Raw genomic sequence first — 17,308 nt, 5'->3', positions numbered from 1 at the left:
ATAGTTGTTTTGATTTTCATGTTTTTAAATTGATGAAGAACACTGTATTTGACTTTTATATTTATTTTACGTTGGAGATAAACAATATAATAAAGAATTAAAATTTAAGTATTTAAAAAAAAAAAACGCTTCAATTGACATTTATAAGCAAGGTTTTTGGGAAAAAAATTATAACATCATGAATTCATGATATAATTGAAATAAGAATGTTAGTAAAATAGTTTTTTAACATTTTTTATTATTATTAGTAGAGAGAGAAAGAGACGAGTTTGGAATTGTCTTGTTGCTCCACCCCGATCCTATAAAAGAGCCCCGGTATGTGTAGCTTGAGAGAAAACAACACCTCCTCACCACACAAATTTAAAGAATTTTGTTCTTATTATTTTTCGTTGAAGCAACAAGTAGTTTTCTTCAACTATAGTGGATTCCGGGGGGTTAATTGTATCTTGAACTCTGTTTCAATGTCTTCTGATCTCTATACTTTTGATATTCCTATCCACCGACATTCAAGGCCAGACACAGTCTCCTATGATGGAAGCGGAGATCACATGTTTTTCTCTGATCCTTACCATTCCCCTTTCTTCAATGTCTCTCCCATTGATGTAGCTCGAGACAATTTGAACAATTCTCATGACCCGTTTTCCCCTTTTTCTCCTCAGATTACCCACTTGGAAAACCAGAGCCTATATCAGACTAACCCTGTGCAGCCTCTGTCAAATGGCACAAATATGAAAAACGAGTTTTCAAATTTCCCTGCTTTGGATGGGTCTGAAGTGAAAAGAGAGGAATGCCAAATGGGTGTGGGTTATACTTACAATCAGCACTTTCTTCCTCACAGTTTAAGTGGTTCTGAAAGTGCATCAAAGTTATTGCAGAGGAGCTTCAGTTGTAGCTCTTTTCATGGGAATCCTGGTTTTCCTCACTCTGACACTCTCATGGGCTCGCCAAAATTTCAATGGCATGCCTTGAGCTCCCCTGAAAACAATTTCTTCAATGGAGAAATGAGGAAGGTTTGCAGCACAGGAGATTTGCAGGTTAAATAACACATTCATTTATCATCCTTCTTTCATTGTTAATTTTTTATCTTTTATTAATGTTTGTTTTACTTCTTGATCAGAACTTTAATACGTCACGAACGCAGAGCCCCTCATCGGAGAAAGCTAACTTCAAAGTAGGGCGTTACAGTGCCGAAGAAAGAAAAGAAAAAATCTCTAAATACAGAGCCAAGAGAAGCCACAGGAAGTTCAACAAGATTATTAAGGTAAACAAAGAATAGCACAAGTTGCTTGCTATTTCTTTGGTACTAATCATAGTAGGACAAGAACGTTGTATTAGAAAGCTAGTGCATATTTGTGTTAGTTTTTTTTTTTTTTTAAATAATAATAATCTTCTGTCCATTTCCTGAAAAATAATAATAATCGCTGAGAAAATAAAGAATTCGATGAAAAAAGAAAAAGATCTGAATATGGCTGCTTGGTCGTTTTTCTGTGGTACCAGTATGCATGCCGAAAGACACTAGCCGACAATCGAATACGCGTACGTGGCAGATTCGCACGCAACGATGAAATCAGTCACATTTTGGAAGCTCCATGTTCAATCAGAGAAGAATTAGAAGACGAGTTCTGGGTAAATATCTTTTTATTGCTTCTTAAATTTCTAGTGATATTAGACAGCACATTGTTAATCAGTTGAGTGGGTTGCTGATAACTATGAGATTTTTATGTAGATTGAACTCATCGATGAGTTAAATGGCGAACTCCTCATGTAGAGCAGAACAATATGCGGACAGTTATAAAAGGAGCTCATCATCGGTTTCAGTACCGTGGCTTTTTAGTCTTGCAGAAGCATCTTTTGGGGAAGACCCTTTTATGAAGTTTTGGCAGATAGAAACTTTACTGGGAAACAACCTTTTGTAAGCCAAAATGAATACCAAAGTATTTTCAATTTTAACTCTGTTTTTTTTTTTAAACAAAAAAATAAAGTTAATAATAAAGTTAGGATATTTTGAACCGTGAGATGCTACGAAGGTAAAAAAAAATAAGTTGGGTTGTTGGAGGTTGTCTCCAATTAGTTTTTTCTTAGTTGTATTCGATTTCGATTTCTCTTTTCTACTGCTGGTTTTGATTGGTTCAGTGTATATAACTATGTATCATATTCAATATTCATGCACTGCATTATCAGAAAATATGCAAAGGCCGACCATTTTCTATGTAGCCTGTCATCACTAATTATTCAAAAATTCAACACAGCAGCTTGGTGAAATTTGTTATCAAACATGAAACATTCAAACCTTGGTAAAAACCGTATGCGTGGTCTTTTATAAGAAAAGACTAATGAACTTATTTCTTCTTAATACTTTAAAACCAACATAAAATAAAATATTTGACTAGGTTAAAAACTTAAAATGCGTCCAAGATATTTGGGAAGTCATAATATCTTCTATAATTTATTTATTTTTGTTGCTTCAGAAAAACAAAGAAAGACAACTAGAGGTCTCCAAATATACCAAGGATTCTATTAATATTGTCAGAATAAGAACATTCATTTATATTTATTTAGCAAGAGAAAAGGGGGGAAATGGACGAGCACTCAGTCAGGACTCCTAATTTTAACCGATTCTGCCTAATTCGTTATTCAAACCCAAGTGTAGTCTTGTGAGCAGCTCCAGCTTTATAAAGAACAAATGCCTCCGCGACCAAATAAATATTTAACTAGATAGCATCTCTATTCAACTAGCATAACACTATAGTTTTAATCGTCAACTTGGCTTAGTTAGAGGACAATCAATCCTTGTTGATCTGCACAATTCGCTTGGAAAGGGCCATTAAAGATTTTGTTCTTTATGCCTTAATTGCTACATAATTGCTTTTACAACTTGGCGTGTAATGAAATTGAAATTAAACTTGCTACACTTGAACCCACAACATTAAAAAATTTGATAGTGCAGTTACTCACCAAAAAGACAAAGCATCAAACTTTGGCAACCAATTGCATAATCAGACTGCCGTATGCATATGATAATATGATGCAGCATTGCAGCCAAGAGAGTACTCCCATTTTCCTTAATTAAAAAAATCTTATATCATTTCAATCCTTGCCTTTCTCTATATTTTCATGCATGTCCTGCAATTTTTCTAATTTGGGTAGCGATGTACATCGGTAGTACCCAAGAAGTGTTCAGCCAAAGAGGATGGCTCGATTGGATGCTAATCGTGTTGGTTCTTCTTTTCTGGAACCGGAACAGAGAAATACTTCATGCCTAAATTTTAGAGGGTGCAAAAAGAAAAGGAAGCATCAATTTGAAGTAATCATTCGTTTTCTACTGAAGTGGAACTTCTGTAATCCAATCAAACACTAGTCAAATAAATTCCAAGGATAAAGGACGGTTAATCAGTAGTTTTTGTTTTAACATTTTTGTGCTGTCAAATCGTTGGCCATAATGATTATTTAGCACACACAAATCTCAAGAAAAAGTGGGCTACTTATTTTTAGCTTCGCTTTCAAAACACAATTTTCAATCTTGTCGGCCTATAATGCCACTTAGTTAATAATATAAGCCTTATCATTTGATAATCTTATTTTCGGTTAGTAAATCATAATTGTATAAAAATAAATCAATGATAATAAAAGAAGAGAGAAAAAAAAAGAATCATAACCATTTAAAGTGAATCAATTAATATAAAGAAATAAATAAATAAAACGACATAATTTTGAGATAGCCAGAAATAAACTTATCTCAAGTTGTTTGAGAAATATTTTTTCAATAAATAATCTACTTATGGAAAAAAAAATCTGTCTTAATTTTAAAATGTAAGACAACATTCAAGGGGAAAACAGTCTGAGTAGGAGAAAACCTAGAGTACTCCTGCTCTAGCTCTAGGTGCATCGAATTATAAAAAAAAATTGTGTTAAAGTGAAATTCTTTTTTCCTTTTTTAAGTAAAAGAGAATATCAAATTTGGTACTTTTTGATGTATACAAGAAATTTTCTTCCAATAGAAAAACATATTTTTAATATTATGGATGTACCGAACTTGATACACCCGTTTATTAAATGAGAAAAATTTGAAAGAATATAAAAGAGAATATAAAAAAATAAGGGATAAAGTGAAATTTTTTTCACCCATTATAATAATCAGATGTACCGAGTTTGGTACACCGAATGTACCAAAAGTTTGCTCCGACTAGAGAGCTAAGGAATTTTTTTAAGTAAATCTCAAAATTGTTCAGCAAAAATCTAGGGTGTGAAAGAGAAGGATTTTGTTTTATGCCACAGCTTATGGAAAGAAATAAACCTTTTTATTTATGTGTTTGAGAAGCGTTTTGGGGAATTTTTTTTAATAATATAACTAATTTTTATACATAATTAGAGAATGTGTATTTAATAAATATTGTGTATTTAATGTTGATAACATTATTTTTTGGATTATAATGAGAATGGAACACTATACATTATACTACACACACTCCACACCACTAGGCTAAACCTAATGGATCTGATAACACATTCTAGGTATTTGATAATTGAAAATGGATCCTTATGTTAAAATTTAACATAATTCACATGTGAATTATGTAAAATTTTTGTATCTATATCTTTTTTTATTAATATTGACAAATTATAGTTGAATCTCACTTATTTAATCTATATGAAAGAGAGATATAAACACACAAATTTTACATTGATAGGTCATGTAAATTTTTTTTTTATAACAATTCGAGAAAACAGAAAAACAAAATAAATCACTAAAAAACAGACAAGAAAATACTCAAACTAGCCAGGATCAACATCTATGCAATGAGATGTTCTCTGGAGATCTAAATTAAAAACGGGAATCAGTTCCGCAGGCATGATCCGATAGTACTGTAGACCAAATGAACTCTGGATGGAAGACTTAGCTAGCCAGTCAGCACACCCATTTGCTACTCTAGAGATGTGCTTTAGAGCCATTGTTCAATCTTGATCAATAAGAGCTTGTACTCTTGCCACTATGTAAATTTTCAACGTTCAAGGAAAAAAAACATTTCTTATTTCTATTAATTTGTATTTCTCTTTAACTGGTTCATTCTTTTTTATTATTGAAAAAAAAAAACCACTTTTATCAAATATTATTTCTAACCAATAATGTTTTATCATATGAAATTTTTATACAATAAGATCATGTAAAATTTTAATTCACTCCCAAAATGTTATCATATTATTATTATTATTTTGGGTACATTTATCGCATTATTTAAAAATTATAAACGTTGTGTACTAAAAAAAAAACTCTAAACGTTGGTCATGTTAATTTTTCTTTCTTACTAATGTGTTCAGTGTTTAAACACCTATATGATTAATATTTGTAATATTTAGAAGTCAATGAGAAAGTTTTTACATTCTCATGCTTGCACGTCTGTTGTCATATTTCTGAAAAATTATAACTTTACTCAACTTTTTATGATTGACTGAGAAATAAAAGATAAGACAAACCAGCTGCGAGTCAGTTATAAATTTTTTTAGCCCATCAGTGTGAGTTTACCAAATAGAAGATTTATTTTCTTTTTTAAAATTCTTTCACCGCAACTGAAAAGTAAATTTAAAGAGATGATGATTTTTTTTTTCAAACAGATAAATGTTTTGACTTGTGCGATTTTCCTTCCCCTTAATTTTGAATTTCAAAAGCATATAAGATTGCATACTTTATGTTATAAAGACACAAACTGGCTACAAACTTAAAAAATGCCTACATTATTATGCTGTGATCCTTAGGGGTGTTTGGTAGAGGAGAAATTTTTTTTTATCCGGTAATTACGATTTCCAGGGATATGATGAGAAAATGAGTTTTCTGATAATGTTATCAAAAAGTTATTTGGTAGACTAATATATTCCTGGGAATATTGTGTTAATTTGCTTGATACTATGTTTAGTTGTATTAAATTTTTTCTTTCCATAGAAATCTTAGAATACCACCTTTTGAATAGTATTCATGGATGGTTTTTTCAAAAAAAATTACACACAAAATAAAATTTCGGAAAAATCAGATTTCCGGAAAAATTTTCCTGTACCAAATGATGCATTCTTATTTACCCAACCAAGGAATCCCGGGAAAACAAAAAAAATCCTCCTACCAAACGGGCCCTTAAGTATTTACTATACTATCACAAAAGATGGCATAAAGCAGAGTACCATGTGTTGAGATACCATTTTGGCAGCAATGCTTACAATCACAAAGACATTATATTTTTGTGAATAATGGAATGAAGCTCCATCTATCTGCAGGATGCTGTCACTTTATACTGCAAAATGAAAAATGAAAAATGAAATAAAATAAAAATTAAGATATAGCAACAAATGACTAGATAACAGGAGAGGACTGCTTTACAGATTCTCTTCTTAAATAATGGGGTGCCCGTACACAGAGATGCTTTTTTTTTTTTTTTTGATAAACACACAGAGATGCTTCTGATTGTAAAGCTTAGATGTTTCTTCTTTGATAATATCCATTTTCATAGCCCTCATCTTGTTTTGCATCTTCCCTTTACAATTTTTATTGTATAATTGTTTCCTTTAGAAGAAAAGAGACAGATATTTTCCAATTAAGTGGTTTACAACGCAAAATAGACCTTTGATTTCCATGCTCAAACTGACGGCTGGATAGTAACAACGTGCATATAACATGAGTCATGGGAAGCAGAGTCTACAGCTACTCTATTATCTTTTCCCAAAATCTGTCACAATTAAATAATCGCAAATTGATTAGCTTCCTATTATGATAAGAATATGGTCCAAGTTAAGAGGGAGATAATGCACTTAATGGGCAGAGCAGTAAAGAAAATAATGCTTATAATTAAAACTTATCACAAGAACCCAATATGATTCCAAACACCCACTTTTGACCAGCAAATGAATATTGAAAAGTACTTCAACACCTTATGATTGCAGTGCTATAGATTATAAGATGAATAGTCAGTGTTCCCTTAGCCTAGCCTTATTCCCTGAGAAACCCAAGAGAGAATTTTTCCTGGAGACGAAAGAAGACAGAGTGCTTAGGAAAGTTGTCCACTGGGACTGTCATGCTGTTTAGTCCAACAAAAAGCCTTTTGATTCGTACTGATGCTTAAGAATATTTTTCTAGCAATTTGATTAATGATAATCAGGAAATGTATTTTATTGTTTTGCACACGAATGGCATGGTCCAAGCCCTTAGTGGACTGGCCAAGAGCTATAAAATATGTCATCGGCAGACAAAAAAAGGTCACGTACTAATGACGATGGAACTTTTGTCTGGGGTATTTTAAGACTGGAAAAAAGTGAAAACTTCAGATTTACCCTTCTAATCTTTCCTAATGGGTGGAGAATCTAGCAAGTTTATCACCAAACAATTAGCTGTAACATTATGGCATTATGCCATACGGACAGGACAAATCAGTTCTTCTAAGCCAAACTTATGGAAATGGCCCGTGGTTCCAAGCTGGAAAATTAATGCAGTGAAATGTTGTTTGGAAATATTATGCCACAAAGTAAAACGTGGAGAGGTTTTGAAAGCTATACTATTGTGTAAACGAAATATAAAACCATTAATAAGTGGCGGAGCCACCTTGGCTACGGCCAGTACCTTGGCGCTGCCTAAATTTTAAACAGTAGTTAGTTACATTTCAAAAATTTGTTGTTTGACCTCACACCCAGAGCGGACGCAGAAATTTTAATAAGAGGGGACGAAAATAAAAAATATTATATCATAAATAAAAGTACTTGAAATACAATACAAATTTAATATACAAAAAATTAAAAAAAATCTATTACAGAAATTAATATCACTTCACTTACTCTTACTCTACTTGTTGTCATATTATTAAACTCATATATAATTGAATCCGTGCTAAAATTCAAAATAATTTTTTTTAATGTATGTAATCAAAGATAGTCTATGACTATACATACATGCAATGATCTTAAGAAGGCGGAAGTTTATTTTGCTTGGCTCTAGAATTTTTTTTTTTTAATACACAGCCAAAATCGAAAGGCTAAAGAAGGAGGTTGGTAATGGACAGAACACGAAAAGGAGAGAGAGGATGATACGATGTTCTCAAAGAAAAATATGGGTAAGAGTGTGGGCAGAAACATGGGGAACTGAGGGGCCGTTTGGTACGAGGCGTTTTTTAGGATTTCTGGGAAACTGAGAGCGGTAATCATATTTACTCAGGTTTGGTACAAGTTTTTTAAAATTTTTCCGAAAATCTGATTTTCTCGGAATTTTATTTTGTGTGTTATTTTTTTTGAAAATACCATCCAGGGGGTGGTATTTTAGAATTTATATGGTAAGAAAAAATTTAATACAACTAAACATAGCATTAAGAAAATTAACCCAATATTTTCGGGAATATTGTAGTCTACCAAACACCTTTTTGCTAACATTCCCATGAAACTCATTTTCCTATCATATTCCTAGAAATCGTGATTTTCGGATAAATTTTTTTTTCCTCTACCAAATGCCCCCTGAAGGAAAAAAACATGTACAACACGATAATTTCATCATCACATTTTTCTACATATATTATAAAAAAAAATATTCCCAAATTTTAGAGGGGGGCGGGGGCCCACCCTAGCCCCCTGCTGGGTCCGCCCCTGCTCACACCTCATTTGTTTTGACCTTATCTTAATTCCTTGGCTGGCTTCGTCACTATCATTAATGTAATCTCATCCAACAGCTTAAGTTTTGAGCTGAATCCATTTTTTACATAACATTAAAGTCGATGTGATTAAATGATTACGACTTTCACCCAACAGCTTCAACTTTTAAGTTGAATAGGTTCTTTATACATTATTTATTTAAACAATAATGTTACTTATATATAAAAACCTAAAAAAAAAAAAAACTCATACCCACTTGATGAAAATGGGATATATCAAATTGCGTCCGAAACTGGTGATTCCTTTTTGTTGATTCTTGTTTGGAAGGAGGGTGGTGGGTTCTTCTTCTTTATGCTTGATCGGAAGTCTAAGAGACTACTCCCGACTCGAGATTTAGTCACATTTAAAACTCCTCGCCTCTCTTCAAAGATGTATTTAATGAGAATCAAACTCAAATTCTCTCTCTACTCTGCGCGACCTGCAACCTGTATTGCCAACTGAATTACTATTTTTCTTTTGCTTTATATGTTCAAGAGAATCCAGACCGCTATATTGGGGCTCATATCCGAGCCAATTCTCTGGTTGCCACTTCAATTTTTCCATGCATGATTAGGCATCCCACCAAATCAGGAAATATTTTCTAAAGGTATCTCAATCCCACATCACAAGCAACCGATGATTATTCTGATTTAATTGTAGAGCATTCACCCTAAGGTATAAATCTTATCTAATTGTATTCGTCAACCTAGTTTAATATTAAATTGTCGGAGTCTCTATGCATGCATACACACTCTCGTTGTGTCAACGTAGCACCACCACCAACCACAATACAAAGTAATCCAAAGGAGCGGGTTCGCATCATTCAGGTGTTCATACTGAACATATGCAATAGAGCCCGAAATCAGTTCCCATTTTCCTCCGTTTTTTGGGTGTACTTGGGTAAAATTCGGGATTGTAAAAATCGAACTCTTAACACTTGCTTATATGGGTTTTGATATCATATCATACAATTGGAGAGCATTCACCCTAAGATAAATTGTTTTTATATGTTTTATATTGTATTTCTAACGATAGTTGTTTGAATTTTTGAAATCAATGATGAGCAGGTTAGAACAATGGAATATTTCCACTAATGCCAGGGAAGCTCTTAGGCATAGGTGTAATGAGTGCTTTTGTTTAGAATGCAATTCATAATTCATAAACAAATAAAATTTGCACATGCTAAAGGCAAAAAGGCAAAGAGAATGTCCCAGGGGTCAAGTGCTAGATCCTCCTAGGTCTTCGCATGCACGAGATTCCTCACTAACGTCTAAAATATCCGCAAAACGTAACCAACAACCCGTTTCCGTTCCAAAGTGTGTTTGTGGGCTCTCTCAAAGTCTCAACAATATCTGATAGCGACGCGATTAGTGATGTTTCAGTGTGGCTGTGCCGCACTTATTTTTTTTTTATTCTTTGTTCAATTCAACTCCACTATCCATTTTAAACCAGGACCAAAAACAAAGAAACCCTCCACAATTAACCCTCCACATATAAGTGAAATAACACTGCTAGTGGATTTGCGACAGCTGTGCTGTGGTCCTTATGGTTTAGGGGCACATATTCCTGCTTGTTGAGATATATAGTCCCACATTGATTGGATGGGCAACTAATATGGCCTTTATAAGGCCTTGGGCACTCCCACCCCTTGAGCTAGCTGTGGTGTATCCCAAGGTTCTTTACATGGTATCAGAGCCTCACCGTCCCCCGCTTTAAAGTGGAATTAAAATAAATAAAAATAGCACAAAAGGTAAACAAAAAATTGGGCCTGTGCAATTCCACGCTTCTAGCCTAAAAAGGCTCTTGCGTGAGGGGGCGTGTTGAGATATATAGTCCCACATTGATTGGATGGACAACTAATATGACCTTTATAAGGCCTTGGGCACTCCCACCCCTTAAGCTAGCTTTTGAGGTGGTGACCTCAAGGTTCTTTATATACTATGTCATACAGTACCTTCCAGACTCTACCACCATGCTTGTTTCTATTCCCAGATGAACTGCAGCTTTCACTGTGTGCCATATAAAAAGCGTATCTTCGATGGATCTTTTGGCTTGCTCATGATCTACCACCTATGCTTGGAAATAGACACACACAAATTGCATAAATCGAGAAAAAAGAAAGGGGAGAGGAATTTATACAAAGGTTTACCTGTTCACCCAATATATAAGGTGTCACTTTATCTATGCTATATTCGTTTACAAATAACTCGGTTTACAATAAATATAAGTATGATTTAAAAAATTTTAATAGCAAATATTATTCATGAACTAAAATTCAAACTAATAAAAAAAAGAAAATTAGAATAGAGTGGGACCCAATTGGCTTTCTGATGATGCCGCCAACAAATTTTTTTTTAAATGCAAAGTACGAATAATACCCAATATAATATTACATGCGTTAAAAAGTAACACAACAGATGTATAAGTTGTACTTGATTAACAGATCAATGAAGTGAATATATAGTAAAACTTAACCTCTTGTCAAAGGGATTAAAAATGAGACCATATGCGATCTTTCAAAAAATAAAAAATAGAAGAATAAGAAAAAAAAATAGCACATGCGATGACCTAGAATTGGCTTAATGGGATAAGGGTATGCTCAAATTTGGGATGTTTGGAAGGCTGAGATTTAAAACATGATTTGGGTTAAAATAATTGCCCAAGTTTTCATTTTGTAATCTTTACTTTAATTATTTTTTATTTTTAGGACTTATAATATTAATGGAAGTTTTTTTTTTCTTTAATTTTATTTAACACTGTAAAAGAGTACTATTGACTAGGGGTGTTCGCGGTTTGAATTGGATCGATTTTGGAAGCAAAAATTATCTGATCCAATCCTTTCGGTTTGATCATGTAATCTTTTATTCGGTTCGCATTTTTTTTCAAATCCGATCCAATCCAATCCAATTTTTTTCGATTTGGATTGGATCGGTTTTCGGTTTTTTGAAAATCCTAAAATTTGTTTCATGATATTGGCTTTGTAATTTTTTTTCGGTTTTCGGTTTTCCATCTTTTGTATATATTGGCTTTGTAATTTTTTTTTTTTCGAAAAACAAAGCATCAGTAAACAATAATATAGTTTTTTTTTTGGACAATAAGAGATGAAGCTCTATACAGATGGAATTTTGTTGATGAGATATGACTAGATTTTTTCTTGGATTTAGAATTTTTTGGACTATGATTGGGGAAAGACCCAAGTAGGTAGAGTAGAATTAATATATTAGATCGGTTTTCATTAACCAATTCGAAAATTCATCCAATCCAATTAAAATTTGTGTTTTTTTTTTCGTTTTTCGATTTTTCGATTTTTTTATTTTTCGATTTATTCAGTTTTCGATTTATTCGGTTATCGATTTTTCAGTTCGGTTATCGATTTTTCAGTTCGGTCACCGCAGTTTGAATCGGTTGATGAAACACCCCTACTATTGAGACTTGTGAAGGGGGTTGTCATTTGGTATTTTTTTAAACTCAAATTGAGAACAACTAATATTTTGTTTATCAATTTCAAATTTTCTATTTAGCTTATTTTGTGTGCATTCAGCATTAAAATGCATAAGTTGTACATGTTTATGAATTAAGGAAATGTCAACAGGAAATTACTATCAATCCATTATCATATCAAACTTAGACCAATAATAGAAGAAAATGAAATTGAAATATAAGGGTCGATTCCTCTTCAGTTATCTCCTTCCTCTTGCAAAGTGCAAACTACATGAGCAAAACCCAGGCCCAGCTGAGCTGGACTTACTAAAGAAAATGCAAAGTCCAGAATAGTATTGGGCTGGCCCATGTTTGAATCCTGGTACACGTAACCTAACCTTCACTCCGGTACAAACACCTCACCAAAGAATCGTTATCATATCATATAAATAAAAAATATCAAAGGAAAGGAAGGGACTCTTCCCCGCGAAGTGCGAACTACTGAACCGAAACAGTTTAGTTTCTTTGGTTCTTCCCACTGAACTGTTTGCCGAAATTCGTTTTCAATCTCCTTATCCCGCAGTTGTGAAGAAGAGCTACAAAAACAAACAAAGCTCACGATTCATCGCGCCTTTCTCTATAGATAGCTGCTCCGCTATATGATATATCCGAAACCCTCTCTTATTCCTTCACGCTTTTCGTTGCCTTCCAATTCCGTGTAAGGTTTTATCTCTCTCTCTCTTTGCTTCTCTATTAATTCCTGTTTCTATTTTTAATTCATCGATTCTTCTCAATCCAATACTTATCTGCTATCGCCGTCCTCCACTGTGTGTACAAGTGCAAGAGTCCCACCAAATTCGTTAATAGGTCTTTATCAATTGGGTTTTCTCTTGCTCTGTTATTTTGTGAAGGGAGGGGATGCAGTAATTTCAAAGCACCATCACTAATTCGCCATAATATTATTCTCCTCTGCTCTGCATCTGTTTATGTTATAGCTTAATTAAATGTAAAGGCTGTTGTAAATTTTGTATGCTGATGATGACAGGTAAAACGATGCACGCGGTGCTCATAGTAATTTTTGGAGACTTGAGATAAAGGGAGATGGGCGGTTGTTGTTGTTGTTGTTCTTCCAGAGAGACTGAATTGAGCGCTCCACCTCCATCCTACTATGTCAGTATCCGTCCCATTTTCTGCTTGATTTTTCAAGAAGCATTCATGCATGAATTTTACTGCTTATTTCATCAAATTTAAGTTACAAAGCTTACTAATAGTTAATAATCATTGCTTTCTCTTCAGCCAAAAAAAATATATAATAAAAATAAAAGCTAGTGTAGTATTTATATAGAGATGGAAGAAACCAATCTTAACCTTTCAAACCAACCATGTAAGATTGAATGTTATATATATATATATATATATATATATATATATATATATAGTTTGGGTATTGTTTCTTGATCGTCTTCAACCTTTGAATTGAGTTTGGCAAGCATTGGTAGCTCTCTTCAACTGGATGACTGTTGCAGCGTTGTAGCAATTAAAAAAGTTTGATTATATTCTCTCTCTCTCTCATTGAACAAATGCACAGTGGACATAATAAACAATACTGGGACTCAGAACATTGACCTTTCTTCTTTGGTTAAAGAGCTCTTTGAAGTCTACCTCTTATAACTATGAATTTATAATTGACATCAGATTTTCATTCAGTAATGATTGTGCATTAAATCTGTTAAACATTGCTTCATTTGCTGCATTCTCTCTGCAGTACCCAAGAGTATCAGAGGAGCATGTCCCACTATCATCTCACCACGGTGCTGCCCCTTCTTTTTCGGGAGGGCTCTTAGTTGATACTAATCTAGACACTTCAAGTCCTGATATTTATAGACCGCCTCCTGCTCCTATCCCTTTCAATGGTACATTAGGTTTCACTCAAACTCCGCCTATGGCTCAAGAAATTTGTGAGGACAAGACTAATGCATCTCTGCTTACTACAAATTCTAATCCAATTCAAGAAACAGTTGCGGGGGACAATCATGGGACCTCAACTAAATCGGAAGAGCTGAAGGAATCAGATTGCAAAGTCCAGACTGCTTTTGAACTTGACACAGGAAAGGATTCTGAAATTGGACCTCCAAAGATGGCAGAAACTACTATTTTAGTGAAAGAGGAGGACGAATGCCCGATTTGTTTAGAAGGTGATGTTGTTACAGCTTCTTTATTCAACTTCTTTAGCTTTCAGCATCAACTGAGCTTTATCACGTGACAGATATCCTGTTTTGTTTGGAATTGAGAGTTATTGATGTATTTTCATCTTTTAATACTAGCAGAGTATGATGCAGAGAATCCAAAACTCTCCACAAAATGTGACCATCATTTTCACCTTGCCTGCATTCTAGAATGGATGGAAAGATGTGAAACCTGTCCTGTGTGTGATCAGGTTTGTCTCAATCATTCCCATCTATCTTGAGATTTTTGAAAATATAACCTTATGAATTTGTATGTTTATCTTATGATGCAGGATACGGTCTTCAACCTTCCCATTGATTAATAGATATCAACAACTTGGTTCAAAATCAAAGACAATGTGATATAATGTTTGGAAACCAAGGTTACAAGATCAATAGTTTTCTGTTTTGGCAACCCAAGTATATTTGTGTATTTTTTTTGTTTAGTTTTCTGAGTTTCTTTGAGGTTTTATTCCATTTTTTATCCCTACTGCTTTGTGTTAATACCAGAAAAATTAAAGAAAAGTAGAATATACCATGGCGATAGCCGTTGGACTGGGTTCCAAAGTAAGTTTCATTCCATTTCATAGTTCTTTAATTAGAAAGTTGAAGTGATATCAGGATTCTATGCGAACTGGTGTAAATAGAATTTGGGATGGCTTGCACAGATTATCCCTATAGACATGTTAGTTATAGAACAGAGCGGTCAATATGTTTTTTCGTTCTTCTCTTGTTGTGTCTGTCACTGTCAGACTTTTTGTGAACAGATTGGATCCTCTTGCTTTCGTTATTTTGCTTTCATGTTTTACATTTGAATTATGTGGTTTTGCTGGCGAGCGTTGGATGTAATATGATCGAATGAAACGATATTCCAGTCAGTGGATTGGCAGAAGAATACCAATAATTGTCAAAATATATTGCTGTTTTTAACTGTTTTCATTTATGGGTTTTCCTATTATTTATACCTCATACTCCCTCCTATTCTGACTTGCTTCTAATTTTCAGATGAAAGACGTAGATTAAAGAAAGGTTAATTATGTAATTCTATTGAGTTTTCATGTAGTAGAGTCAACTGCTGAAATATTTTTAACTTATATGGGTAATGGGTTCAATGTAACCCAGGTGCATATGATGTGGAATCCTGTATGGGTCATGTACTGAAGCCGAGTCCTGGCTTCTAGTTTCAGACCATGCATAGCCATCACAAACTCAATTTCGTAGAAGGCAAGGGACCAATGTGTTAGCATTTCTTGTTGAAACAAGTGGATGCTGAAGAAAACCTAAAATAAATGCGTTCTCTTAAAAAGAATATTAAGAGGAACTCAATATTTGGTAGTCATGTGTTTTTAAAGCGTTTGAGAATTCTGAAAACGAAATATTTAAGTGTAATGGGGCCTGTTTTCAAATAGAAAATGTTTGTTCGTGGCCTAATTTTTTTAAAAATTGGCTCTCATAGAAAGTTAATTGAGATAAAAGTGGTTCTTTAAAAAATAATGTCAATTTCCGTACCCCCCCCCCCCCCCCGGGTCTCCTCTCCTCCTCTTTTCTTCCCCCTCCCCCTCTCTTTTTTAACTAAATAAAAGGGTAGTTATTGAATAAGATATAAATGCAGCGATTACTCATTCATTCAATTGTCAGCAAGCATGTTATGTTTTTTCGAATATAAATAATTTTTTTTGGTACACTGAAGAAGAGTCTTGAACTGGATCATACTAGAGTCCTCCAAGTTTGGGAAGGAAGTTATATTACCTTCCCTGAGGATATGGCGAAACATACTTGTGGTAAGGAGAGGAGGGTTCCCTGGACGGGGAGAGACATAGCACTGGCAGAGTTAGAGTTACTGACTATCTTACGCAGCCCAGCGTCCCAAGCTAAAGTATAAGGCCATAAAGAATAACCAAGAGTTCAACTTATAGATTATCGGAGAAGCCAAAGTAGCCTGCAAAACTGGCTACCCAATGCCAATCATGTCTCCTTAGAGCCCCACTCGGGTAAGCTCTAGCAATAGAATCAGCTAGGATAGAGATGGATGCAATGACAGCATGCATGTCCATTCTATTGTTATTCAAACACTCCAAGTTTCTGTTACACCAAAGTGTCAATTACTGGTCCTAAGGAGCTGTGTGTGATGGTCCATGGTCGAAGTTAGGATCAGCATAAAAGCCCAACAGTGTTTCGCTTGGAGGTGCATACTTAGCATTTGACCGTAAATATTGGAGGGGATCAAAGTTGCCAGATAGTCAAATATGTCTTCAAAACGAGCTCCGTATCCTTAATGTGCACGTTACGAGCGAAAGCTTTGATTTTCATGACGGAATGCCAAATGTAAGACTCACCCAAGGACACTTGGTTGATGAATTTGCCATGAATATTGACATACTCGCCGAGAAGCATCTAAACTGTGAAAAAAAATTGGTTTACTTTGTCCCGTCATTGATCTGATTTTGACCTGATTCATAAATATCTATATTTTTTGAACTGGTTTAAACACTGACCCACTTTTATTTGGGTCAGTTTTAGACCTGACTTGTTTTAATATTGACCCATATTCATTCTGTGAAAAAAAATCATAATTACATTAAAAAAAAGTTTTAACGTAAAACAATAACGTCAAAAATTTTTAAGGAAAATATTTCCATAAAAAAATTTCGCAAAATTTTTTGACGAAAAATATTTTCATCAAAATTTGTGACTAAAATATTTCTGTAAAAAAGTTTGACGGAATTTTTTTTTGTCAAATTTTTATACGGAATCTAAATTTCGTCAAAATATTTCACAAAAAATATATTCATCAAAAATTTCGACGAAACACATTTCCATCGAAATTTTTTGACGGAAAAAAATTTCATCAAAAGTTTTCGACGGAAACATTTTCGTTAAATTTTTTGACAAAAAAAAATTTTCATTGAAATTTTTAGCGAAACACATTTCTATCGAAAATTTTCAACTAAATATTTTAGTCAAGTTTTTTGATAAAAAATATTTCCATCAAAATTTTAAACGGAACACGT

General features: G+C 33.8%; 2 protein-coding genes across 3 annotated transcripts; both read left to right on the top strand.

Annotated features, from left to right (window-relative positions):
- The first annotated feature begins 461 nt into the window (after positions 1–461).
- Positions 462–1,768, top strand: LOC133284297 (putative zinc finger protein CONSTANS-LIKE 11). The gene is made up of 4 exons (XM_061481296.1): positions 462–1,034; positions 1,118–1,261; positions 1,498–1,626; positions 1,727–1,768. Exons 1-4 carry the CDS (start codon positions 462–464, stop codon positions 1,766–1,768), a joined length of 888 nt encoding a protein of 295 aa, XP_061337280.1.
- A 10,780-nt stretch (positions 1,769–12,548) lies between these two features.
- Positions 12,549–15,192, top strand: LOC133284306 (probable E3 ubiquitin-protein ligase RHB1A). 2 transcript variants are annotated; one of them, XM_061481306.1, is made up of 5 exons: positions 12,549–12,790; positions 13,118–13,242; positions 13,838–14,267; positions 14,400–14,509; positions 14,591–15,192. In XM_061481306.1, exons 2-5 carry the CDS (start codon positions 13,174–13,176, stop codon positions 14,618–14,620), a joined length of 639 nt encoding a protein of 212 aa, XP_061337290.1. In that variant the 5' UTR covers positions 12,549–12,790; positions 13,118–13,173; the 3' UTR covers positions 14,621–15,192. The 2 variants fall into 2 exon arrangements, with proteins under 2 accessions (XP_061337290.1, XP_061337291.1); XM_061481307.1 differs by having other exon boundaries at positions 12,549–12,795.
- The last annotated feature ends 2,116 nt before the right edge of the window (positions 15,193–17,308 follow it).

This window comes from Gastrolobium bilobum, unplaced genomic scaffold (assembly GCF_033153095.1).
Source record: "Gastrolobium bilobum isolate Gb01-03AN ecotype WA unplaced genomic scaffold, APGP_CSIRO_Gbil_v1 utg2926, whole genome shotgun sequence".
NCBI classification, from domain to species: Eukaryota; Viridiplantae; Streptophyta; class Magnoliopsida; order Fabales; family Fabaceae; genus Gastrolobium; species Gastrolobium bilobum.
This window is presented reverse-complemented; position numbering and strand designations above follow the sequence as displayed.